General features: G+C 40.0%; 1 protein-coding gene across 5 annotated transcripts in view; it reads right to left on the reverse strand.

Annotated features, from left to right (window-relative positions):
* ANK3 (ankyrin 3) overlaps window positions 1-20,453 on the reverse strand; it is a 345,846-nt gene that overhangs the window by 79,085 nt on the left and 246,308 nt on the right. For all 5 annotated transcript variants that reach the window (XM_069864352.1, XM_069864356.1, XM_069864355.1 and 2 more), the window contains 7 exons: window positions 17,811-18,008; window positions 15,391-15,489; window positions 5,030-5,128; window positions 4,842-4,940; window positions 4,358-4,453; window positions 1,250-1,322; window positions 986-1,048 (listed from right to left, as the gene is read on the reverse strand). In XM_069864352.1, the coding sequence (XP_069720453.1) occupies window positions 986-1,048; window positions 1,250-1,322; window positions 4,358-4,453; window positions 4,842-4,940; window positions 5,030-5,128; window positions 15,391-15,489; window positions 17,811-18,008 (727 nt within the window). The remainder of the gene's footprint in view (window positions 1-985; window positions 1,049-1,249; window positions 1,323-4,357; window positions 4,454-4,841; window positions 4,941-5,029; window positions 5,129-15,390; window positions 15,490-17,810; window positions 18,009-20,453) is intronic.

The raw sequence follows: 20,453 nt of genomic DNA on the forward strand, positions 1-20,453 counted from the left end.
CACAAAACCATCCTCAGGACACTGTCACCCTGTTCATCAACTCAAGACTTTGCTGTTTCTGAATGCCACCAGGTAACCTAATCCTGCTACAGCCTCTGGAAACAGACAACTGCACATCTGAACCAAGGGACCTAACGGGGGATGTTGGCAGAGGGGAAGGAAGCAATTGCCAAAGGAGGTTTAAATACTTGGGGACCACTGAAACCGTGTCAAACCTGCCCAGCACTGAGGAGTGAGCTGAGACAGGCAGGCTACAAGTGCCCATAGCTCAGAAGAGTTAGTTAGAGGCACTGAAAAGAGAGGGATTTATTGCCACTCACAGATTTCATGTCACTCTGCAGGATTATACTGATGGAATCTCAGCTACAAGGTACCTCAACACTAACAAACACCAGCATGTTGAGTCCAATGCAGCATCCTCTTTACTCAGGACAAAAGTAATCTGATGTGTTTTCACTGAATGCCAGGAGTGAAATATTTTTTTAAAACAAACAAGCCCCCCCCAACATTTCTTTCCAGGCCAAGGGTCCACTATCAATTTAAATAAACCATTTCAAAGCTGAATACATATCGGAATTAAAACAAACAAATAAACAAAAAGACTCATTCCTCCTGCCCTTCATTTGCACTATCAGCTTTTTCTTCCAAAGTGTTTTAATATTTGACGCTTTTGTCCAGTATATTTTTTTTCAGTTACAGTAATAAAACAATCCTCCACTTTATAGAAGCAGCAGCGAAAGAACTATTCCAGGAAAGTGGAGTTAATTTTATTAAATTGATTAAACCGTGAGTAAAGAAATTCAGAAAGTTAGAGGATTATCAACAATAGCTCAAAGAATTTTTGAAAGCATTCTTGATTGTAAAGCAGGAATTATTGTTAGTGGGATAACATCAAAGTTATCTGAAAGGATTACTTTCCAGACAGGTGAAATAAAAGGAAGAAGCTTAAGTTAAATATCACTACAACACAAAAATGCACAAATACCTTCTTCAACATCTGACAAATATTCAGCATCACTGAGTATTTCAGGGGCATTGGCTTTACGAACTGCATGATTTAAATAAACAAAATCATTAAATAAAAGCATAGACTATCAATGGGTCAACACAACAATCAATATAAACCAATAATGAATGTGCAAAGACCATATCCAATTAATACTGTTTGGTTGGTTTTTTTAAAAAAAACATTTCTTATAACAACAAAAGACTGAAAAATAAGCAAGAGAGGTTTTTTAGTTTTTAATACCTTCATCGTCAGACATATCAAGAACTTCATTCATGGTTTCAGGTACATTCATTTTGTGCTTTTCTGTAACAGTCTGTCAAAGAAAAAAAAAATCAGTTTGTAGCCATAAGTTTTCTTAAAGCTATAGTTATTTAAAAAATAAAAGGCAAGGTAGGACATATTTTTATCTGCACTTAGCAAAACAAGATTTTTTTTTTTAGCTTCTTATTAATTTTTCTTTTTATAGATGCATTTAAAAGACTACAGAAATATGCACTACTATATTTGTGTGTTAAATTATACTTACATTTTCACAGCAGAAAAAGCATGAGATAAAAGCCTAGAATATGATGGTATCAAAATAAGAAACGAATACACTGAAAAGAGTTTCACTTTAAGGGGTTTAATAAGAACTCCTTAAACAGTCATCTAAATTTTGAGCAGAAATATGTCATCTCTGTTTAAACTAAATTGTCTGAGGGAAGTATTTCTCATTTGTCATTAGAAAAATGCTGTAATTTCAAGCAGGCTTAATCTACGTGATTTTTTTCAGAGGTGCCTGAGCATGAATTGTGTGTTTTTCCCACAAATGAGAACAATTGTAAGGACATGCAGGCTCAAGGACACCCCTTAAGGAATTTGTGAATGAAATACACTCAGAAGTGGCTGGTTGATTTTCGTCCTGATGTTTATATTGATTCAGACTCAAAGACCAATATTAAAAAAAAAATCAGAAGCAGAAAAAAACCCATCATGAATGCCTGAAATCTGTTCCTAGAGCATGTGTGTATCCCACGACTGATAACACAGTGGCACATTTTACTCTCCAGCAGGGGTACAGCACAACAAACACTGGTAAAGATTTAGGTCACGCAAGAGACCCTGCCGAGTGACCATTCAAGCAGTGTGGTGGAATCAGAAAAAAAAAAGCAACACAACACAAACAAACCCCAAAAGTCTAAACCCCACACCAAAACCCACTCCCGTCTTTATCAGATTTTTATATTATAATATATTAAGTTAAGCACCATTAGTTCTTATCGTTCATATACAAATATTTAATCATTAACAAGTTTGGGAGGACAAAAGAACATTTCCATTTTCATTTATTTTAAAAGGTTTTAGGTTTTCTCTGGCCTCATGAATACTCATTTAGCAATTAATGTTTCTCGGGCTACTGCCATCACTTGATACAGGCAGAAGAGCTCCTTCATGCTCAAACATCACAAAAGTTATGAAAAACCTCACACTTATTTAATTTTGTGGGAATTACTTGCAAAGCTTTTTAACACATTGCTGTTAAACTTAGCAAAATCACAGGACCTTTTTTTTTCCAGGAACAACTGGAATTTTTTATTGGCATTTGAGTATAAATTATAGTAAAATTAGCTGTGTTCATCCCTGGTTTCATTAAATTTACCTTTGGGATTTGTTTAGCCACAAACCTCAAAAGCCTCAGCAGTCAAATTGAGATTTTCAGGTCCTCAGCTGTGAATCAGATTTCATGTCTAGCCTTCCAAAGTCTGACAATTGCACACTTGTGACTGATAAACAGCATATTCTGATTTTAATGAATAATTTGGAGGCTTCCCCTGAGAGTAGATATTTGAGGTTGTATAGGCCTTTTGGCATCTAACATTTTTTCTAGCACAATCTGCAGCCACACCCTCCATGCCTCTGCTCTTCTTTATCTACAGAACATAAATGATTAGTCGTCTTATGCAGCACAAACTCCCCCAGCTTCTCAGTTCTACAAGCCAAGAATGACCTTGTGATACTGGGAGGTCTTAACATAAAAATGTGGTTTTATTTTCCTGCAGCTACAATGTTGTATACTAGGCAATTAGTCAAGTTTATGCGATCCCATATAATATTCTCTATCAAATTGTTCAGGTTGTGGAAAACTGTTTTGTAATCTTCCTAGAGAGAAATGTGTACTTGAGAAAACCCAGAGAGAAGCTGTAAGAAAAAAAAATCATGATTATTTTCTGGCATATTCCTTTCTATTTTATTATTCTCAAATTTGTCTTTTGTGTGGTGGATTTTTTGCAAACTCCACAGCCAGGAAAGTCACCGGAAGAAGAGGCACATGCAGTAGCAGAGCTAAAATCTGCCCGTCATCTCAAATGCTCATTGCAGGGCAGCCACCTGCTTGCACTGACAGAGCACACAAACGGGTGATGACAAAACACAGAACACCCACTAACTCTTCTCCATTTCTGATACACCTAAAAATACATATGCGCACAAACCTCTCTTTTTCTTTTTCATTGGCAAAAATAAAAAAAAAAGTTGCAGAAAGGAAAAAGCAAACTCAGAGGCAATGTTCAGAATTTATGTTCTTAAGATCCAATTTTGGCTTTACCAATGCAGTGATGCATGGAGGCTCCTCACCCCATGAAACTGTTTTCTTCATAGAGCTATTTGAAATAACATTGGTGATCCAACGATCTTTCTAAGAAACACATAGGATTCTGTGAATCACCATTTTTTGTGACAGCAGGCCAAATTTAACTATTACTAGTCCCTTTAACCTCTCCTGGCTAACACTGCAATAAGCCTTCCTGAAAGGCAAGAGAGATGAGATGGATCTCATGGATACCTGGGGTTGAAGTGACTGTGGCTGCTTGCAGAAAGCCTTTCACAATAACCCAGAAGATACCAGAAACAATGCAATGTGGTGCTTTTAAGTAATTTCCAACAACTTCTTAGATTGGAATGGGTTCTCTTAAGCCAAATACAAGCCATCACACATCAGTCACTTGGCAAGCCCTCTCAAAGGGCAGAAGCAGCTTCTATTTACCCAAGTCTGAAGGAAAGTCTTTTCAACTACAAATCAGCCCGCATTCATGTGGTTTGTGCCCTAAACAACAAGGTACCATGGAAAAACATTGCAGCTATGATCAGTCATTTACACTGTTCATTTTCTGCCTGGTTGGTACTTTTTCTACATACAACCTAGTGGTGTCGACTACCTTAAAAATATTTGGCTTAATATCCATTTTATACTGCTAGAAGGAAATAGGTGGAAATTAAACTGTAATGTCAGTAGACACGTAACTAAACAAAGCTGAATAGATTGGCTAAGGAAAAATTCTTCCATTCATTACCAAACCAAGCTGTACTCACAATTGTAGTCATGGTCTCTTCCGTCACCACCTTCAATGTGTCAACGACTGAAATGTAGCCAAGTCGCTTAGCTATGGCAAGGGCAGTGTTTCCATTCTAGCAATTGAAACATTCATAACAGAAGTTGAATGTTAGCAAGGAAAAGTGTAGAAACTGCAAATTAACTGTAGAAGAATGAACAACAAAGGCCAAATAAATATTTGCATGTTGGTGACTGAAATAAATGTATTTTGGGTAGGAGGATATATAACTGTAAGTTTTTAACTTTTTACAGAAATGGGATGATAATGTAAAGATTTCCAGATGTTCGTCCTTCTAGTTTTATAAGGGATTGTGGCATAGAGGACGTGGGGGCGATGGGAACAGGCTTCCTCTGCTCTTTTCCTCTCCCACGACACACGTTTTTTCACATTTCCCTTGCTCAGATGCTTTACATGGGGTGGGATGAGCCTGATGGGATAAGCGGTGGCCGCTCTGCACTTACCACAGTGAGCTCGTTGGGTGCCGCGCCGTGCTGGAGGAGGACGTTGATGATGTGGGTGTGCCCCTGCTGTGCAGCCTGGTGCAGCGGCGTGTACCCGTTCTGCAGGCACAGGGAAAGGTAAAGGCTGCAGTGGCCACAGCACACAAACTGCCTGCACTGTATGAGCGAGGCAGAGGCGGAAAACTCACCTTCGTTTTGGCATTAACTTTTGCAGAATGTTGCAGGAGGAAGTTAACAACTTTTATGTTTCCATAGTGGCAGCCAACGTGCAACGGAGTGTATCCCATCTAGAATGAATGTAAGCAATTACTGAATGTGAATATCCCACACATCCCCTGACAAAAAAACCAGACACAAAATAGTAAAAATCCTGTTCCACTTTATTTCTTTGGCCTAGATGAAATATCCTCCAACCTTGGGAAAAAAACACACTTCTCATGAATATCAATTCAAGTCCCTTCTTTTTGAATACCTTGTATTCAATACCTTGTATTTTTGAATACTTTGTATTCAAAACCCTTCAACACACACCATGTTGATTAAAGATTTGCCTTCCTCTCCAATGGTCAGACTATCAGGTCTCTGGAGCAGAGCCCACCTTTTTAAATAAATATGCGTAAGATACTTCGCACAGTGAGGTTCACATGCTTGGTGTTCCTACAGCATGATAATAAACAAATAAGTAAGCAACAACACCAGCTAGTGAGTTGAGACTCTAAGACAGAAAGGTCTAATTTCTCATGCGCCTGGCCTTGTGTTATACAAACAAGGAGAAATGACATTTTCACGGCAATTGCAAATATGAACAGTTTAATGTATCCTTTTTGTTCCTATTATTTTCCATTACTAGTAGACTGACTAAAAAATCAACACTGTCAACAGTGGGACTCCCCTACCAAATGCTCTAAACATGACTAATTGGCTTTTTATAGTCAAGTGTACCCATTTTGGAAATTTTTCTAAAACCAGTTAGTACAAGAAGAATATCGCCTAAAAACCTGACAAGATTTCGATAAAAATGACTGCCTTTTTAAAAACTACTGCTGGTTTCAAAGCAGGAGTCAGTAGGCTGACTTTGAACTCACTCGCTTTAAAACCCACATATTTAAAATAAGTCAAACAGTATGCTGAAGCCTGTTAATTGTAATAAACATTTGACTCAAGAGTTAACAACAGTTAACATACAATGCAACAAAACAAAGAGGACCAAAGCTTGCTCTTGCTGCTCTTTTTCTAATCTCATAGCCATGCGAACACTGTTAGTAGTTTTGAAAAAGTTGGATTTGAGATGCTTGAGTATTAGAAATGATTAGATTATCTTTCTTGAAGTAATTATCTTTTCCTGCCTTATCTACCCTGCAAGACAACACTATCTCTTCTTCCCTAACAAACATAATCAATCTTGTCCACAAAGGACAGTTCAGGAGATGGCCACCTGTCAACGGGACACTTGCTATTTTTTCTCCATGGCTTGAAAGAGGCCTCATTTCCCCAAATCTCCCACCTCACACTAACACCTTGCTGGCTTTCCAGTAGATGCTTTGCTGAGCTCACAGAGATGAGGTCACCTCTCTCCTGAGGTGAGTCATTGGTATTCCTTTCCCCTTTAAAGGTGAGGCTTCATGGGCCCACTTGATGGGCTCCGAGACACCAGAATGGTCATCTTAGCCAGTGTTCATGTGAAGCTTCACCATTCTGCAAGCAGCATGAAACCACACTGCCAGTGTAACGTGTCCTTCTGCTACTCTGTTGGTACATGTTGGTTCTGACATGGTACTGTTCCCATGCTACATCAGCAGGTTTTATGGAAAAATGAACTGCTAGGCTGTAAAAATCATACCTGATATGACGAACACGACTACATTAAACACAGGGTAAAACCACTGCAAACATGCACTGCTGTTAATGTACAGGAATTCTACTTTCAGAAAAAGGGCAAGAGGTGAGATCATTAATTCCAGTGGCAGAAAGTTCGGTCATAATATATATGGGGAAAAGCCATGATGTGTGTTTTGGCTGCTGGTTGAGTCCAAGGCAGCCACAGGGCTAGAAGGAAAATACACTACTTGGGACTGAATGATCTGGAACTAGATCTAAAAGCCAACCGTGAGGGCAGAAACACTGAAAGATGCGCTGGTCTCGTATTGACCAGGCTCCTGCTGCTCTTATCAGTGTTTAAAGGTGAAAAACTGTCTTTGCTTTCCCGCTCTGAGAAGGAAAGTTTGGAGCCCAAGAGGTAGTGGAAGCCAGGGCGTTAAAAGCTGTAGCCTGTCATGCTTTATTTGTACATCTATGTCAGCGAGGTGTGGCCAGTGCAGACAGCTTGGTCAAAAGCACTAATGAGGCAAGTCCAAGGTCAGTCTGGGGTTCAGGAGTTAGCATTACACAACACGTTCAAACCCTGAGTTCAAAGCTGCTAAGAAGAAAGAGAGAACCTCAAATGTGAACTATTTCCAGTAGAGGAAAGATTCAAGGATCCATAGGTGTAGACATATAATTTTCCTCATGTCATTTTGCTTCTGATACTACTTCACACAAAGTTATCTACTTTCAGTTGCAATAACACATGCTAGGAGACAGTAGCTGTGCCAGTTACTTTAAATTAGGGTGTATATTTTTGCTTCAGTTAATTATATAGCCTGTGCCATCTAAAGAAACTACTATCTTTGACAACCAGCCTGAGTTAATCATTGCAAGAAACAGTACTGGATCCAAATTCCACTCACATCAGCAGAATGAAAGTTTCCGTTGACTTATATGAACATGGGGATCAGATGCCAAATGACTACAATGAACTTTTCCTGCAGAATGGTTGCACAGTGGTAAAAGCTATAATATAATCATCAGATTAAAACATGATCCAACTATCAGAACATCAGTTAAAAAAAAAATTAAGTGCTGTGAAACTTCCTTAAGATTTTTTTCCCCCTTCAAAATACAGGCCTCCTAACACGACCTGCAAGGTAAACAAAAATCAGACATCGTAAAACCAACTGGGGAGATGAAATCCAAAGTCAAGGGCCACCTGCTGGGAACCCCCTGCTAATAACCCTAAAACATTAAAATCTGGAGAGTATCAGAGAACCAAGACCGGCTGATCTCAACTTTCCCTTTGAAGTGATCTCTAAAGGCTCTTCTCCCCATGTAACAATGAAGAAGGAGCTATCAACCCTCCAATATTTACTGCAGTGCAACATTAATTTTCTTCTACAGGTGGAATGTACAATGATTTACACGTGGTTCCCTCATAAATTGCCAGGGGAGTAATTATTGATGCTCTTTGTCACTCCTGACTACCTTGCTGTTTCAGCCAGACTAAGTGAAAACTTCTTCTCTTTCCCCTCCAAATGCAAGTTACAAATAATGACATTTCTACTGGTGGCATGGTCACTGTTCTCCCTCCTACAGCTCTTTGGTGCCTTTGCTTTTCAGCTACAGTACAGATTTCTGCATTCAACTATTTGTAGCTCAGTAAGGTATATAATATTTACATTTATATCCCAACACCCTAATGGAAAACATATTCTGTTAACTTTTCTGAAACACTCTGACTGGCGGATTCTGCAATTACACAACCAAATTAGCTATAGAAGCAGTAATTCTCACGGCTACTTGAGCTTGCTGTAATACTTTCATGCTCTATAGAAACAGGTCCAGGAATCTAAAATATTTTGCTTCAAGAACTATTAATAATCAAAAAAAATCAACAATCAAAAATCCTCAGGCTCATAGTTATATACGTCTCTGCATAGCAGTTCAGGTTCAGAGTTGTATTTACTGATAAAGCACCAAGGGACTTACTAGGCACCCTGGTATTAAAAAATCCACTTCCAAGAAAATCAGGGCTTTAGTTTAATACAGCTCTAATGCACATCACCTTCTGGCAGTCAGCTGCCATGCCGCTTCGAGCCTTTTTGAAGAATGAGCAGCAATACAGGAGTTAACAGCTGTGAAGAGCTTATCAACAGCCACAAGAATAAGCATCAAAAGAAAAAAAATCAGAAATGCTGAGTTTTTCAATTCTAATGGAACACACAAACACAAAGCATCCCTTATTCACTCGCTCTTCATTTTTTTTGAGGGATATTATCACAAGTCTTGTATAACATGTCAGTGAATTACTTTAATATCCTCTACTGGTAACCATAAATCTTAACAGCTTGAATTTCTGCATCTTTCTCGTCATGCTGACTCTCAAGCTGGTCTGTTTTTGTTTTTCTGCTGTGAATGTCAGACAATGAAGTCACATTATTATTGTTGATAAGGCTAGAAAATGCTCTAGATCCAAAGATCACAAAGGCGTCCAGCCTTGATTGAATGAAATGGGCAAACCTGTGTGTACCTACACACTTCATCATTTTGCTGAATCAGGGCTTAACATGTTGCAGTACTTTGCTAAGGTTCATTATTGCACATTATTAGGCTGGAAATTTCCACACAAATGTCTTCATACCAATGTACCAAGAGCCAAGAAGAGAGGGAGAACGTGCCATGAAGATATATTGAAGGTATCTGGTTTTGAGTGTCCATTCTATGTGAAAGTGATTCTTCTTTGTAGCACCTCCCACCCTCCTTGTCTTTTGCCTATCTCTTTCTCCAGCTGAAAATTAGGTACTCCCATGGAAAAACTGGATTGCTGTTACAAACCACTGAAGCACTTGGTCTGGTACGGGGCTTCTGTCAGAACAAGGCAGGCAGACCTGAATAAATCCCCATAAATAAATCTGAAATAAAAGGCTCAACTCAGCCTGCAGAAGAACATCATGGCCTCTCAGTCACCATTATCTTCTACCAATACTATAGTTTTAGGAACAAAGGACAGTTTATTACTGGCTTTGTTTTCCAGACAGTCAAGCAGGGGCTATGAGACCATCAATTCTCTTGGCAGAGAACCAGTGCTAGGTGCAGTGTAGCATCTGTTTGACTAAAATAACCTGTGCAGAGATCAAAGTTCCAAATTCTGCTCTTCATCCTTGACCAAACCAGCGCTCTTCTCTCCTCAATCTTCCTTTGCCAGTCCATCACAGTAATGCTGTATCCTACAATAACACTATCCAGTGGGATAAACAGTTGAAAAATGACATGTGGAGACCTACTGAGCCATGAAATGACATTTACTCACGCCAGCTCCCAGCACAAAATCCCTGCAACAAAAGCAACATCACATGTACCAGAATAGCTTCTGTACAGACAACATGACAACCACAGAAGGAATATCTCCTTGCAGCCAAAGTTTCAGAATGACTTTTAACTCCCAATATTGTGTAAGATGGACATTCCTTGTGTTAAGCATGATATTGCATAATACAGAGTTTCAGCACTGAAAACTCCTTAAAATACTTAAATTCAGACACACAAATGGTATGTCAGAATGAACAAAAACTGATGTGACTTCTGTGAACACTAAATTCATTTTTTTAAAGCTTTTTGAGTGGGTAGGGTTTTCAAGCAGCTCTGAAGATTCACCACCCGAAGTGCATTTTAGTGTTGCTACTTTTTCACCATCCTGTTATCTGCTTCTTGCACACAAAGATAAGGTGTTTTCTGTGGCTTATCAGTTGGAGCTGTCTGACACGGCTAGGCTTAAAACCACATAACAAAATCCCATCTCCAAATGGCAGGAGCAGCTTTGTGGCCTCTCAAGCACTAGTTCTGGCACACTAAACCAGTGTTGTTTACTCTTCAGTGTTGACCAAGACAGACTCCTGCAGCTCTGGGATTAAAGGCTATGCAGTTAATTATTGCAAGAGAACCAGAAGGATGCCTTAACGCCATCAATAAATGGACTCCAAAATAGCAGTTATTCTTCCTTTCATGCCTTTTTATACAACAAAGCTCAGGAAAAAAAAATCGTGGGAGGGAAACCACCCCAAGAGAGAACCACAGTTGCAATGGTTTAGTCTGAGAGCTATTTTGAAAATGCTCGTGAGTTTTAGCACCAGAACTGATCTTAATCATACAGACTAATGTTATGCATGTAGTATTAGATTTTTTTCCTTCCCCGCTGTAGCTTCACAATACAAAATATGTTTCTTCCTAATCTTCTCCTCTGATCACCTTAGTTGTGCGTGGCCCCCAGAGCCTGAGCAGGAATAAGAACTCCCATGTGTCAGAACTGCAAACTCTAGATGTTTTCACAGGGAGTGTAAGTTATAAATAAATGATGATTAAAGAACATGTACCAGAGATGGAAGATGATAGCTCATTGGTCCCTACCCAAGAAGTTGAATGACTTGCTGAGATAGTAAATGTTCTCCCTCTACTGCAAATCCTATGTTGGAGTGACATACCTGATGCTCACTTAACCTGGGGGAATGGGGAATATTATAAGGAGAGAATCTAAACAAATTAAAAACAAAGAATAAAAAGAGTATTGCATAGCTATGTAGAACACAATAGCTGAGGTAACCAAAGCATACGGAGAGAAGAAAATAGATTATTGGTGACGTGGAGATCCACAATATAATGCCATTCTAAGCTGTATGGCTCCACTGACTATTAAGGCACAGATGGCCAAATCTCTGCTCCTGTATGTCTGAAGTGATGAAACTAAACTGGACACGTTGGATGGTATCGTGCAAGCATAGTAACAACGCTTCTGAAGCCAACTCAGCTGTTGCTATATCTTGCTCCCCAGTGCCTCTGCTTTTAGACCTAACATGCACAGACCTTTTATTCCCGTAGAACAGTTAATCCATCCAAACAAGAGAGCTTATAACTACAGAGCTGCTATTCTACAAGCCAATCATCTAAACTTCACTTGCATAGAACATGAGGTCAACAAATGGTTGTTCTAACAGCATAATAATTTTCCTTCATTGTAGAAGCTCAGAGCTTGTCAGCTCTCATCTTAGGAACTCAAGATGATTATCAGTTTGTTGAGAAACTATTCACTGCTAAAATACATGGTACCACATTGGCAATTTTCTTACATCACAGGTGGTAGTGAGTGGATATCTGGCAGATGAGGCTGGCTGTGTGAAGCCTGGAGAACTCACTGCTGCACAAACCCAGCACATGGAACTCTGCAGAAGCCTGTGAATAGGCATCAAGCTAACACGATCCTGCAAGGACTGCAGGCACTTTCTTCCTAAGGAAGGGGGTCTCCTACAGCAGAGAGGACAAGTTAGCATGATAGGCAAGAAGATAAGGCAATGAAGGTGTTCTCCACCACAAAGGCTACAGGATTAATGCATGTTTTCCCAGACAGGTGATTTGTTACACCACAAAGTAGCACTGCTTAAATACACCCTGACTTTGCTTGACCTATGAGTCCCTGCCCCACTTCCTGACAACTATGAGGCAGTCCCATGGAAGCAAATCTGTACTGGGAAACTATTCTTTATTAGCACCTGTTGCATATATAACTGAAGTATAAAGCTGAAAAAATAAGGGACTTACTGTTGTTTTGTGGTTTGGGGGCGTTTTTTGTTTGTTTTTTTTTTTTTAATTACATGACTGTTACAGAAGGTAGGATTCAAGTCAAATGTGACTGCATTTTTTCCCCTGTGTGTGGTTTTACTGACCAGTTCGTTTTCATAGATGCAATTAAGAAATTCAGCTCCACTCAGGGGATATCTCTGAATGAGAAACTGAAGCTCCTTTTTTGTGTGACTCTACAGAGTCACTTGCCTGCTCCACCACGCTGCCACCCTGCCAGGCTTTAAGTTCAGAACAGACCTTGTACAACTGTGCCAGGCTGGCCTTGAGACCAAACAAACATGCCCTGCCTCTCAGCTGTGACAGTATCTCAGATGTTTCCACCATGCTAATGTGACGAAAAGGCCACCAAGTCCAGAACTAGATCCTATTTGGACATTGGAGAGCAGGCAAAAGGGGACACGTGACTGCCTGCACCTGTCGATGTAAATGTCTCCGTAGACTACTTACTATTTGTGGGACAGGGAAGAGTGGGAGAAAGGCAAATACTTAGAGACAAGTAGTACGGGCTAGGAGGTAATTTGGCTTTAACCAAGTTGAAAGAGCAGGTTCTGCAATGTCTTGCTACAAAACCAAAACCAGATAGGAACTATCTCCAGAAAGGCAACTGAGGAAACTGTGCAAAGAATGCAATAGAGCAGATCTCATCTGCTCCTGGATGATCTAGCAGATGATAAGAACCCAGACTGATTAATGTGTAAATTATAAGTTGAGGATACATTACAAAAGTGTAAAGCTGGAGAAGCTCCTGAGATTCCAATGGAACTACTTCACTTTCATATCAGAAGAATGTCACTGAAATCAGTAGCCAGTACAGCTGGAATTACACAGTAGAAAAATCCCATAACAACAACTTCTCCTTCTGTCATGGATTATAATCAGCTGAGTTGCACCCAGAAATAATGATGGAGTCAACCCTTTCTGAGATGTCAATGCGATGATAGAATGATAATATTGCTGGACAATCTCACATACCTGGATATTTCTGGGATGCAAGCATAGTACCTAACTTGTGGCACACGCCTACCAGAAAATTGTGAAAGCTGCTACTCTGCACAAAGGATGCAGGTCAGATTGTGAGACTTGGCTCATTTAGCTGATTTCATCAGCTATAGTCCAAGTATTTGATCACAATTGATTTCTAGTCTGGCTAAAGGAATGACTCAGAGATCTAGACAATGCATGAAGAATATAGCGTAATCAACACTGAGATCATTATCATCACATTCTGAGCACTGAGCACTGTATATGCTTTAGTGAGACTAACACCATTTGTACACAGGCTCTTGGAATTTGCTCACAACATTGCTCTAAAAACCAGTACTATGAAGTGGGAGGCATCCTTGCTTGGGGTCTCAAAAGCATCCTCAAAACCTCAGAAAGTCAGGTCTGTTATTTAGGGATCCAAATATTTTCTTTACGCAAAACTATTTTCACACAAGTAACTTTGCAATAACCATCACATATAAGTATTTCATATTAGAAAACAATGACAAAAAATTTCAAATTTGTCTTCAAGAGTTAAATGTTTTATCTCTAATATTATTTCTGAAGGTAGAGTAAAGCAATATTTACTGACAGCCTAACAGGTTAATGTTTACCACCAGAACAATGGTCTAGTCTGAACTTGGGACACCAGAAAAAATCAGTTCTCTAGAATGTACCCATATGACGAAATAGCTCACCTCACTATGCTTTGCAAAACAGAGGTGTTTAGAAATTGAGAGGAATCCTGTAATGAAGGTTGAGTCAAGTTGTAGGAATAGGGGATAACCTCTGCAAAGGCTTCACTCACAGAATCACATCTATGGGTGGCTATTTAGTATCAGCTCAGGGAAAGCAGATCAGTTCATTTCATAAAGTCTCTTAAGTCATGGGAAAAAATATTAACCACTTAAGAGTCAGGAATGCCTACATTGCATTCACATTGTTTCTCCCACTGTAAATACAGATGTTTTCAGTAACAGTTCTGTATTTTGTTTCTACTGTCAGCTGAATGGAAAGTACAGACTAGCGGAAGAGTGGCTAGCAAGCTGCCTGGAGGAGAAGGACCTGGGGGTGTTGGTTGACAGCGACTGAACATGAGCCAGCAGTGGCCCAGGTGGCCAAGAAGGCCAATGGCATCTTGGCTTGGATCAGAAACGGCGTGACCAGCAGGTCCAGGAAAGTTCTTCTCCCTCTGTACTCAGCACTGGTGAGACCGCTCCTCGAATCCTGTGTTCAGTTCTGGGCCCCTCACCACAAGAAGGATGTTGAGGCTCTGGAGCGAGTCCAGAGCAGAGCAACAAAGCTGGTGAGGGGGCTGGAGAACAAGTCTTACGAGGAGTGGCTGAGGGAACTGGGGTTATTTAGCCTTGAGAAGAGGAGGCTGAGGGGAGACCTTATTGCTCTCTACAACTACTTGAAAGGAAGTTGTAGAGAGGGGGTTTTTGACCTCTTCTCCCAAGTGGCAGGTGACAGGAGAAGGGGGAATGGCCTCAAGCTCCACCAGGAGGGGAGGTTCATACTGAATGTCACGAAAAAATTTTTCACAGAAAAGGTCATCAGGCACTGGAACAGCTGCCCAGGGAGGTGGTTGAGTCCCCATCCTTGGTGGTATTTAAAAGACGGGTTGATTAGGTGCTCAGGGACATGGTTTAGTGTTTGATAGGAATGGCTGGACTCTACGATCCAAGAGGTCTTTCCCAACCTGGTGATTCTATGATTCTACTTGCGATGTAAAAAATACTAAAAGCAGATGTGAGTATACATAGGGTGAAAGACTGTATAACTCTCTGGAGAGACAGAACAAGCTCTTCTGGAAGTTTCCTTAAGTAAATTCAGATCAATCCCACTTAGGTTCAATGAAACACAATAGTAGGACACAATCTAAACCTATATTGATCTAAATATTTGGCAAGAAATAAGCTTACTGCTAGAAGACTGAGAATAACACTAAACATTAAAGTTTACATATCTTCAGTTTTCAGAATACACTCTATAATAACTTCTTAGAAGGAATGTTTTTCTGCTGTTATTCCAGTTTCACTCTGAAATTGATTATTAATTCCATCTACAGGCTCATTCATCGCTGCAAGAAAATAATACATGTCAACAGTGGTGTTTGTACCTTTGTCTGCGCATCAATTGCAGCTCCTTGGTTAACAAGAACCTCTGCTACATTGACTCTATCCTCTTGAGCAGCCAAGTGGAGTGGCGTCAGTCCACTCTAAAAATTAGAAGCAACAAGTAACAATCCTCAGAGCGGGCACATAAATATTAAAATGCAAATCCAGGTATCAGCAAGACCCAAAACATCCTGCTGAATATAAAGAAATTATAAATTCTACTTTCACTGTGTAATGTGCTTCCTAATGGCGTCTGTTGATTTGCAAGAAAGTACAATTTTAAAGCCAGGAAGCTAATGTTACTTTTACACAAGGAAGATTTCTTCATGCACTGTTCAAAGCGGGATAGCAAATTATAGCATTTTAAGAAAAAGTTGCATAGTATTTTTTTGCTTCGCGGCTAATTCACTTCCTTAGAATGAGTAACATTTTAAAATAATGTTTACACTTCTAGAAGTTCTCTAAAAGTAACATACACTCAGATTTGTCCCTACCTGTACTCTACTTAACCATTTTCAAACAGAAACAGTAAAGATAAAAATACATTTCCCTGAGATCACGACCATTTCCCTCCGCCCAGGGCGTATACAGACTTGCTAGATGATGCACTGAAACTCTTACTTTTTTTGGATAGGTCATTATTCTTCTTATCTGAAACTTAAGATCTAAAAATCCTTAAAACCTTAGAAAGCTCTGCAACTTTCTGTCACATAAAAGACCACAGGTAAAGGGGTAGAAGAGAGAATCTACTGAGGGGATACTGTTAGGAATAGTAAAGTATATCCATTAGTTGAAATTTATACTTCTTTTTCTCTCCTGTTCCTACTGGCTGTAGCACCAATGACAGAAAAGCAGGTGGCAGCAGTTGGCACATCAGGCTGAAAAACTTGCAAAGTTTCCTACATGTGCAACCCAAACTCATGTCCATGATGATACCAAAGGCAGTCACTGCTGAGAGCATCCCACTGTACTGCACTCAAACATGCAATCCTGATAACAGTGTAGCTTAAGGGGGCCACATTCCACAAATATATAACAGTAACCAATTGAAAATTCCTTAATGGAGCCTGGATATTATGAGCCAAACCTTCTAAAAAGATTTAGTAAGTGCTCAGTGCTCACACCAGGGCTCTGAGTATTCAGCTCCCAACCATTCCGTACATCCTGAAGAAAACAAATGTTCTTTTTATTCCCATTGCAAAACTCAAAAGTTAGCATGCTTTAAATATTTGGCTTCAAATATAGGTGTGGAGCTCGGTGGAAATGTGCATCCCTAAGGGAGTACAGGGGAGCTATTTTCAAAAGGTGGTGTTATCAGTATAATGAGAAACTAGAGATTACAACCAGTAATGGTTTGAAGGATGTTGCAGGTAATTAACCTCTGGTGGGACTGAATAAAAATGCCAAGCAGCTGCAATCATACTCTCTGTATTAGTCTTAGCAGCAAAACCATGATAGCCAATGTGATACAGAATGTGTAAATGGCAAAGTGCCCTGTGGGTATACAAAGTACATCCTGCACTGCATAATCCCACACACTTGATTGAGACTGGGGAAAAAATCAACACCTGCAAAAGAAGCTTCCTGAAGGAGGGCCCAAAAATAACCAAACTGTAACATTAGAAACAGGAAAACACAGCAGCCCTGTGCAGCATCATCCCCAGCCTCACAGGATACAGGTTTTTTCTACCAGCTGAGAATAAGAAATATTTTCCATGAAAAATTTGTCTCCTGTCTTTCTACTTTAGCCACATAAATACATGCTGAAACTACATTTTACATCTCTCGTGCCTAGTGGGACATTTAAGGAATTAAGGCTGCACATTTGCTAGAACAGTTAATATAGAAAAGACTTAATAGCCTATGAATTCATATATAGAGAAACTAAAATCTATCAACTTCCCTTTTCAGCCCCCAGGAGAAATTACACCAAAAGTCACTGAGCTCTGAGAAACACCCCCTGGGGAGGAAGAATCACTTATATAAACGAACAAAATCTCGGACAACCTTGCTGTTATTATCCCATTAGAAGAGTTACTTGTTCCCACTGCTTAATGGGCAGGCATATATCTAGAGGCTCATGAACGACAGACACCAACCCCACTAATCACTGTGGGGAAGAAGACGTTTTCTCTCTGGGCATTTGGCAGACTAGCATAATGTGGAAGGAAAGGAGGTGGATTAAAAATTCCTCTGCAGCATGTGCTAGCATCAAAACTTACTACATTTTGTACTACAAAATACAGTTCATTTAATGTGATGTGGCATCCTGCTCTCTTTGCTAGGAGAAATGATGATGTGCATTCAAACACCTGCTGTGGTTTTCAAAACCTGTAGAATCACAGTGGACAAAATTTACTTATGGGCTATCCTCCCCGTCGCCACATTTATCATCTTAGCATCAAGCAGAAGGAACACTTACCTTGTTGCTGAGATTTACATTAGCGTTTCTAGCAAGAAGCAATGACACCATATCCACGTGGCCATCCTGAGAGGCAAGATGCACAGGGGCAATACCCTGCCTGGTCACAGCATTAGCATCAGCACCGTATTCCAGCAGTGTCGTTGCTATGTCCATCTGGTTTTTCTTGGCAGCTATGTGCAGTGGTGTGTAGCCATTCTGTCAACAGAAAGCACTTCATTGCAAGCTACTCATTAAACAATGTGATAAATCACTTTACTCTTCCTACCCGACTCTATGTAAGTCAGTCATTAATTCTAAAAATTCTGTCAAACATAGTCAAATACATTATTAACTAGCAGCACAAATTAATGTATCAGAGCCTTAAGCAACCTAGTTTTGAAGGTATCGCTACAAATAGAAGGATACTGAAAGAAACTCTCAAATCTGGGGAAAAAAATACCTGTTCAGAAGATCACAGGCTAGAGCAACAGGAATTTCAGTTCCATTTCACAGATATTTCCTACTTTTCCTTCAATGTACATAAAATCCTTAGCAAACAGAAGAGATGATGTTTGTTGATAACTCAGAACAGCTGTTATCATTTGCGTTTTTTCCCATTTCCCAGTGGGAATGAAAACATTATGCACATGAAATATGGGCTTCCTTGCAGCATTTACCCTAACCTCACTAAGAGGCTCTTTTTGTTCTGATCAAGGGAAAATTAAAGCGTATAACTTTAGTCTTGAATCCTTTATTTTTTTCATTCCTTCCAGTATGAAAATGACCCCACTAATAAAAAAAAAAATGCAGTTATCTATTGCATGATAAAATTTTATAATTCTAAAACCTCTTTGCATCCTGTGGGGCACCAGGGCTGGAATATGTGGGCAGGCAAGTCACACAAATGCAGGATAATGCAGGTAGGAGCGAACAATAAATATACAGTGGCACAGAAATTATTACAAGAAAGCTTTAATAGTAATCCAGAAGCAAGAGAGCTGCACAGTACTGACTCCATGTGGAAAAGGTACTGTAATTTCCAAAATTCATTTCAAATTCAGCTCAGGCCTTAGATACGAAGATATTTCAAAACAACACCCAGGAAACACGGTGTCACAATTAATAAGGGAAGTATATGGCCACTTAGAAGATAAAATGCTTCAGGAAAAATACACACCATCCTCTCTCTAAGACTTCCTGCATGAGACTGACATGTAAAACTGCCATCACCAAATAAGCACCTATTAAATCCTAAATGTTATGTGCTAAATCCTGCATATATCCTAAACCGTATTTTAAATTGAGCTCATGTATAGTTTGTAAAATAACAAATGTTGTTTTCAAGCCTTTTCCTCAGAAATATGCAGACATTGCTTTCAGTGGAATGGAAAGCAGCACATTGCCAAAAGAAGAAAAAAAAGAGCTGAGAAATAAAAGCTGAATTTCAGCTCTGTCTCAGTTTGCATCTTCTCCTCATGATAAGGGCTGTCACTATGCATAGATGGAGAAGGGAACAGAGAAGTTTGGAAGGAAGGGTATTGGGTTATTCTGGCTACCAGTGGAAAGATGTAAAAAGGGAAGAAGGTTAAAGATGAAGGGACAGAGAAAAAATGAGGCTTTGTGGGCTGGGGGGAGAGGAGGAGAAGCATTGTAAGGTAGATGCCAAACTAAAATTAGGCACAAGCCTAATTATGGCCCATAGAGAAGAAGAATGGTCCAAGAGACTAACTGTGTATATTGCAGCCCACACCCTTTCACTGATCGCTCTTCAAGGTAAATGCTGCTGGGCCAGGCTAATGAGCCAGTCCTAAGATCAGTGTTAGAGACAGGAGTGCTGCAGAAAAAACAACTGATGAAACTAACGGTGTAGCCAGTGATGAGATATGACACAACTCATTTATTTATTAGACCGCATCTACAAAAGAAATGGGAAATCATCTGCTGTTACCAACATCATCTTTCAGATGACTGCACTGCGGGTGCCTAAAGCAACAAGCATGCTACCGTTAATTTTGTTTAGTATTGATGCTCTACTCAGTGTTGCTGTGGTTCACTCGCTGCAGAACACTAGCAAATGCTTTCTTTTAGGAAGACTTACAGCTGGCATTTCAGCGTCTGAAGTGATAGCTGCAGAAGTGCTCTGTTACAGATGGGGAAGCTAAGGTGACCTGACACAGGAGTTTGCGTAACATATGATAGTCTATAATGCTTCCACCTTGGTTTGAACTTCCCAAGCCCTTGGCAGTGGCTGCTGCAATCCCTGCCCCTATAAGATACACAGTCCACTGGCAGCTTCTTTCAGTGAAAACTGGGTCAGTGTCTTCTCATTCCCTTCAGAAGGGCTACGGTGGCATTTAAGAGTGCTGCGTAGCAGTAGGAAAAGATCAGAGATCAGTCCAGTTCACCTCCTGGGGCACCGCTCTGGCAGATTGCCACCATTGACTTTATTGATTTTAGACTGTGTTGTTGCTGCTGGCTATCCATGTTTATTTAACTTTCCTCTCGTTTGCACTATAAGCTCCAGGACCTACCATGTATGACAGACTCCATCCTCTTCTTTAGCCATGCAGAAGGACTCTAGTGTTGTGGCTGTATTCAGCCATGTGCGAGAGGAAAGCAGTCAAGTAGAGGTGTCTGTCTATCCACAATACTGGCTTTTCC

This window comes from Phaenicophaeus curvirostris, chromosome 9, assembly GCF_032191515.1.
Source record: "Phaenicophaeus curvirostris isolate KB17595 chromosome 9, BPBGC_Pcur_1.0, whole genome shotgun sequence".
In the NCBI taxonomy this organism is placed as follows: Eukaryota; Metazoa; Chordata; class Aves; order Cuculiformes; family Cuculidae; genus Phaenicophaeus; species Phaenicophaeus curvirostris.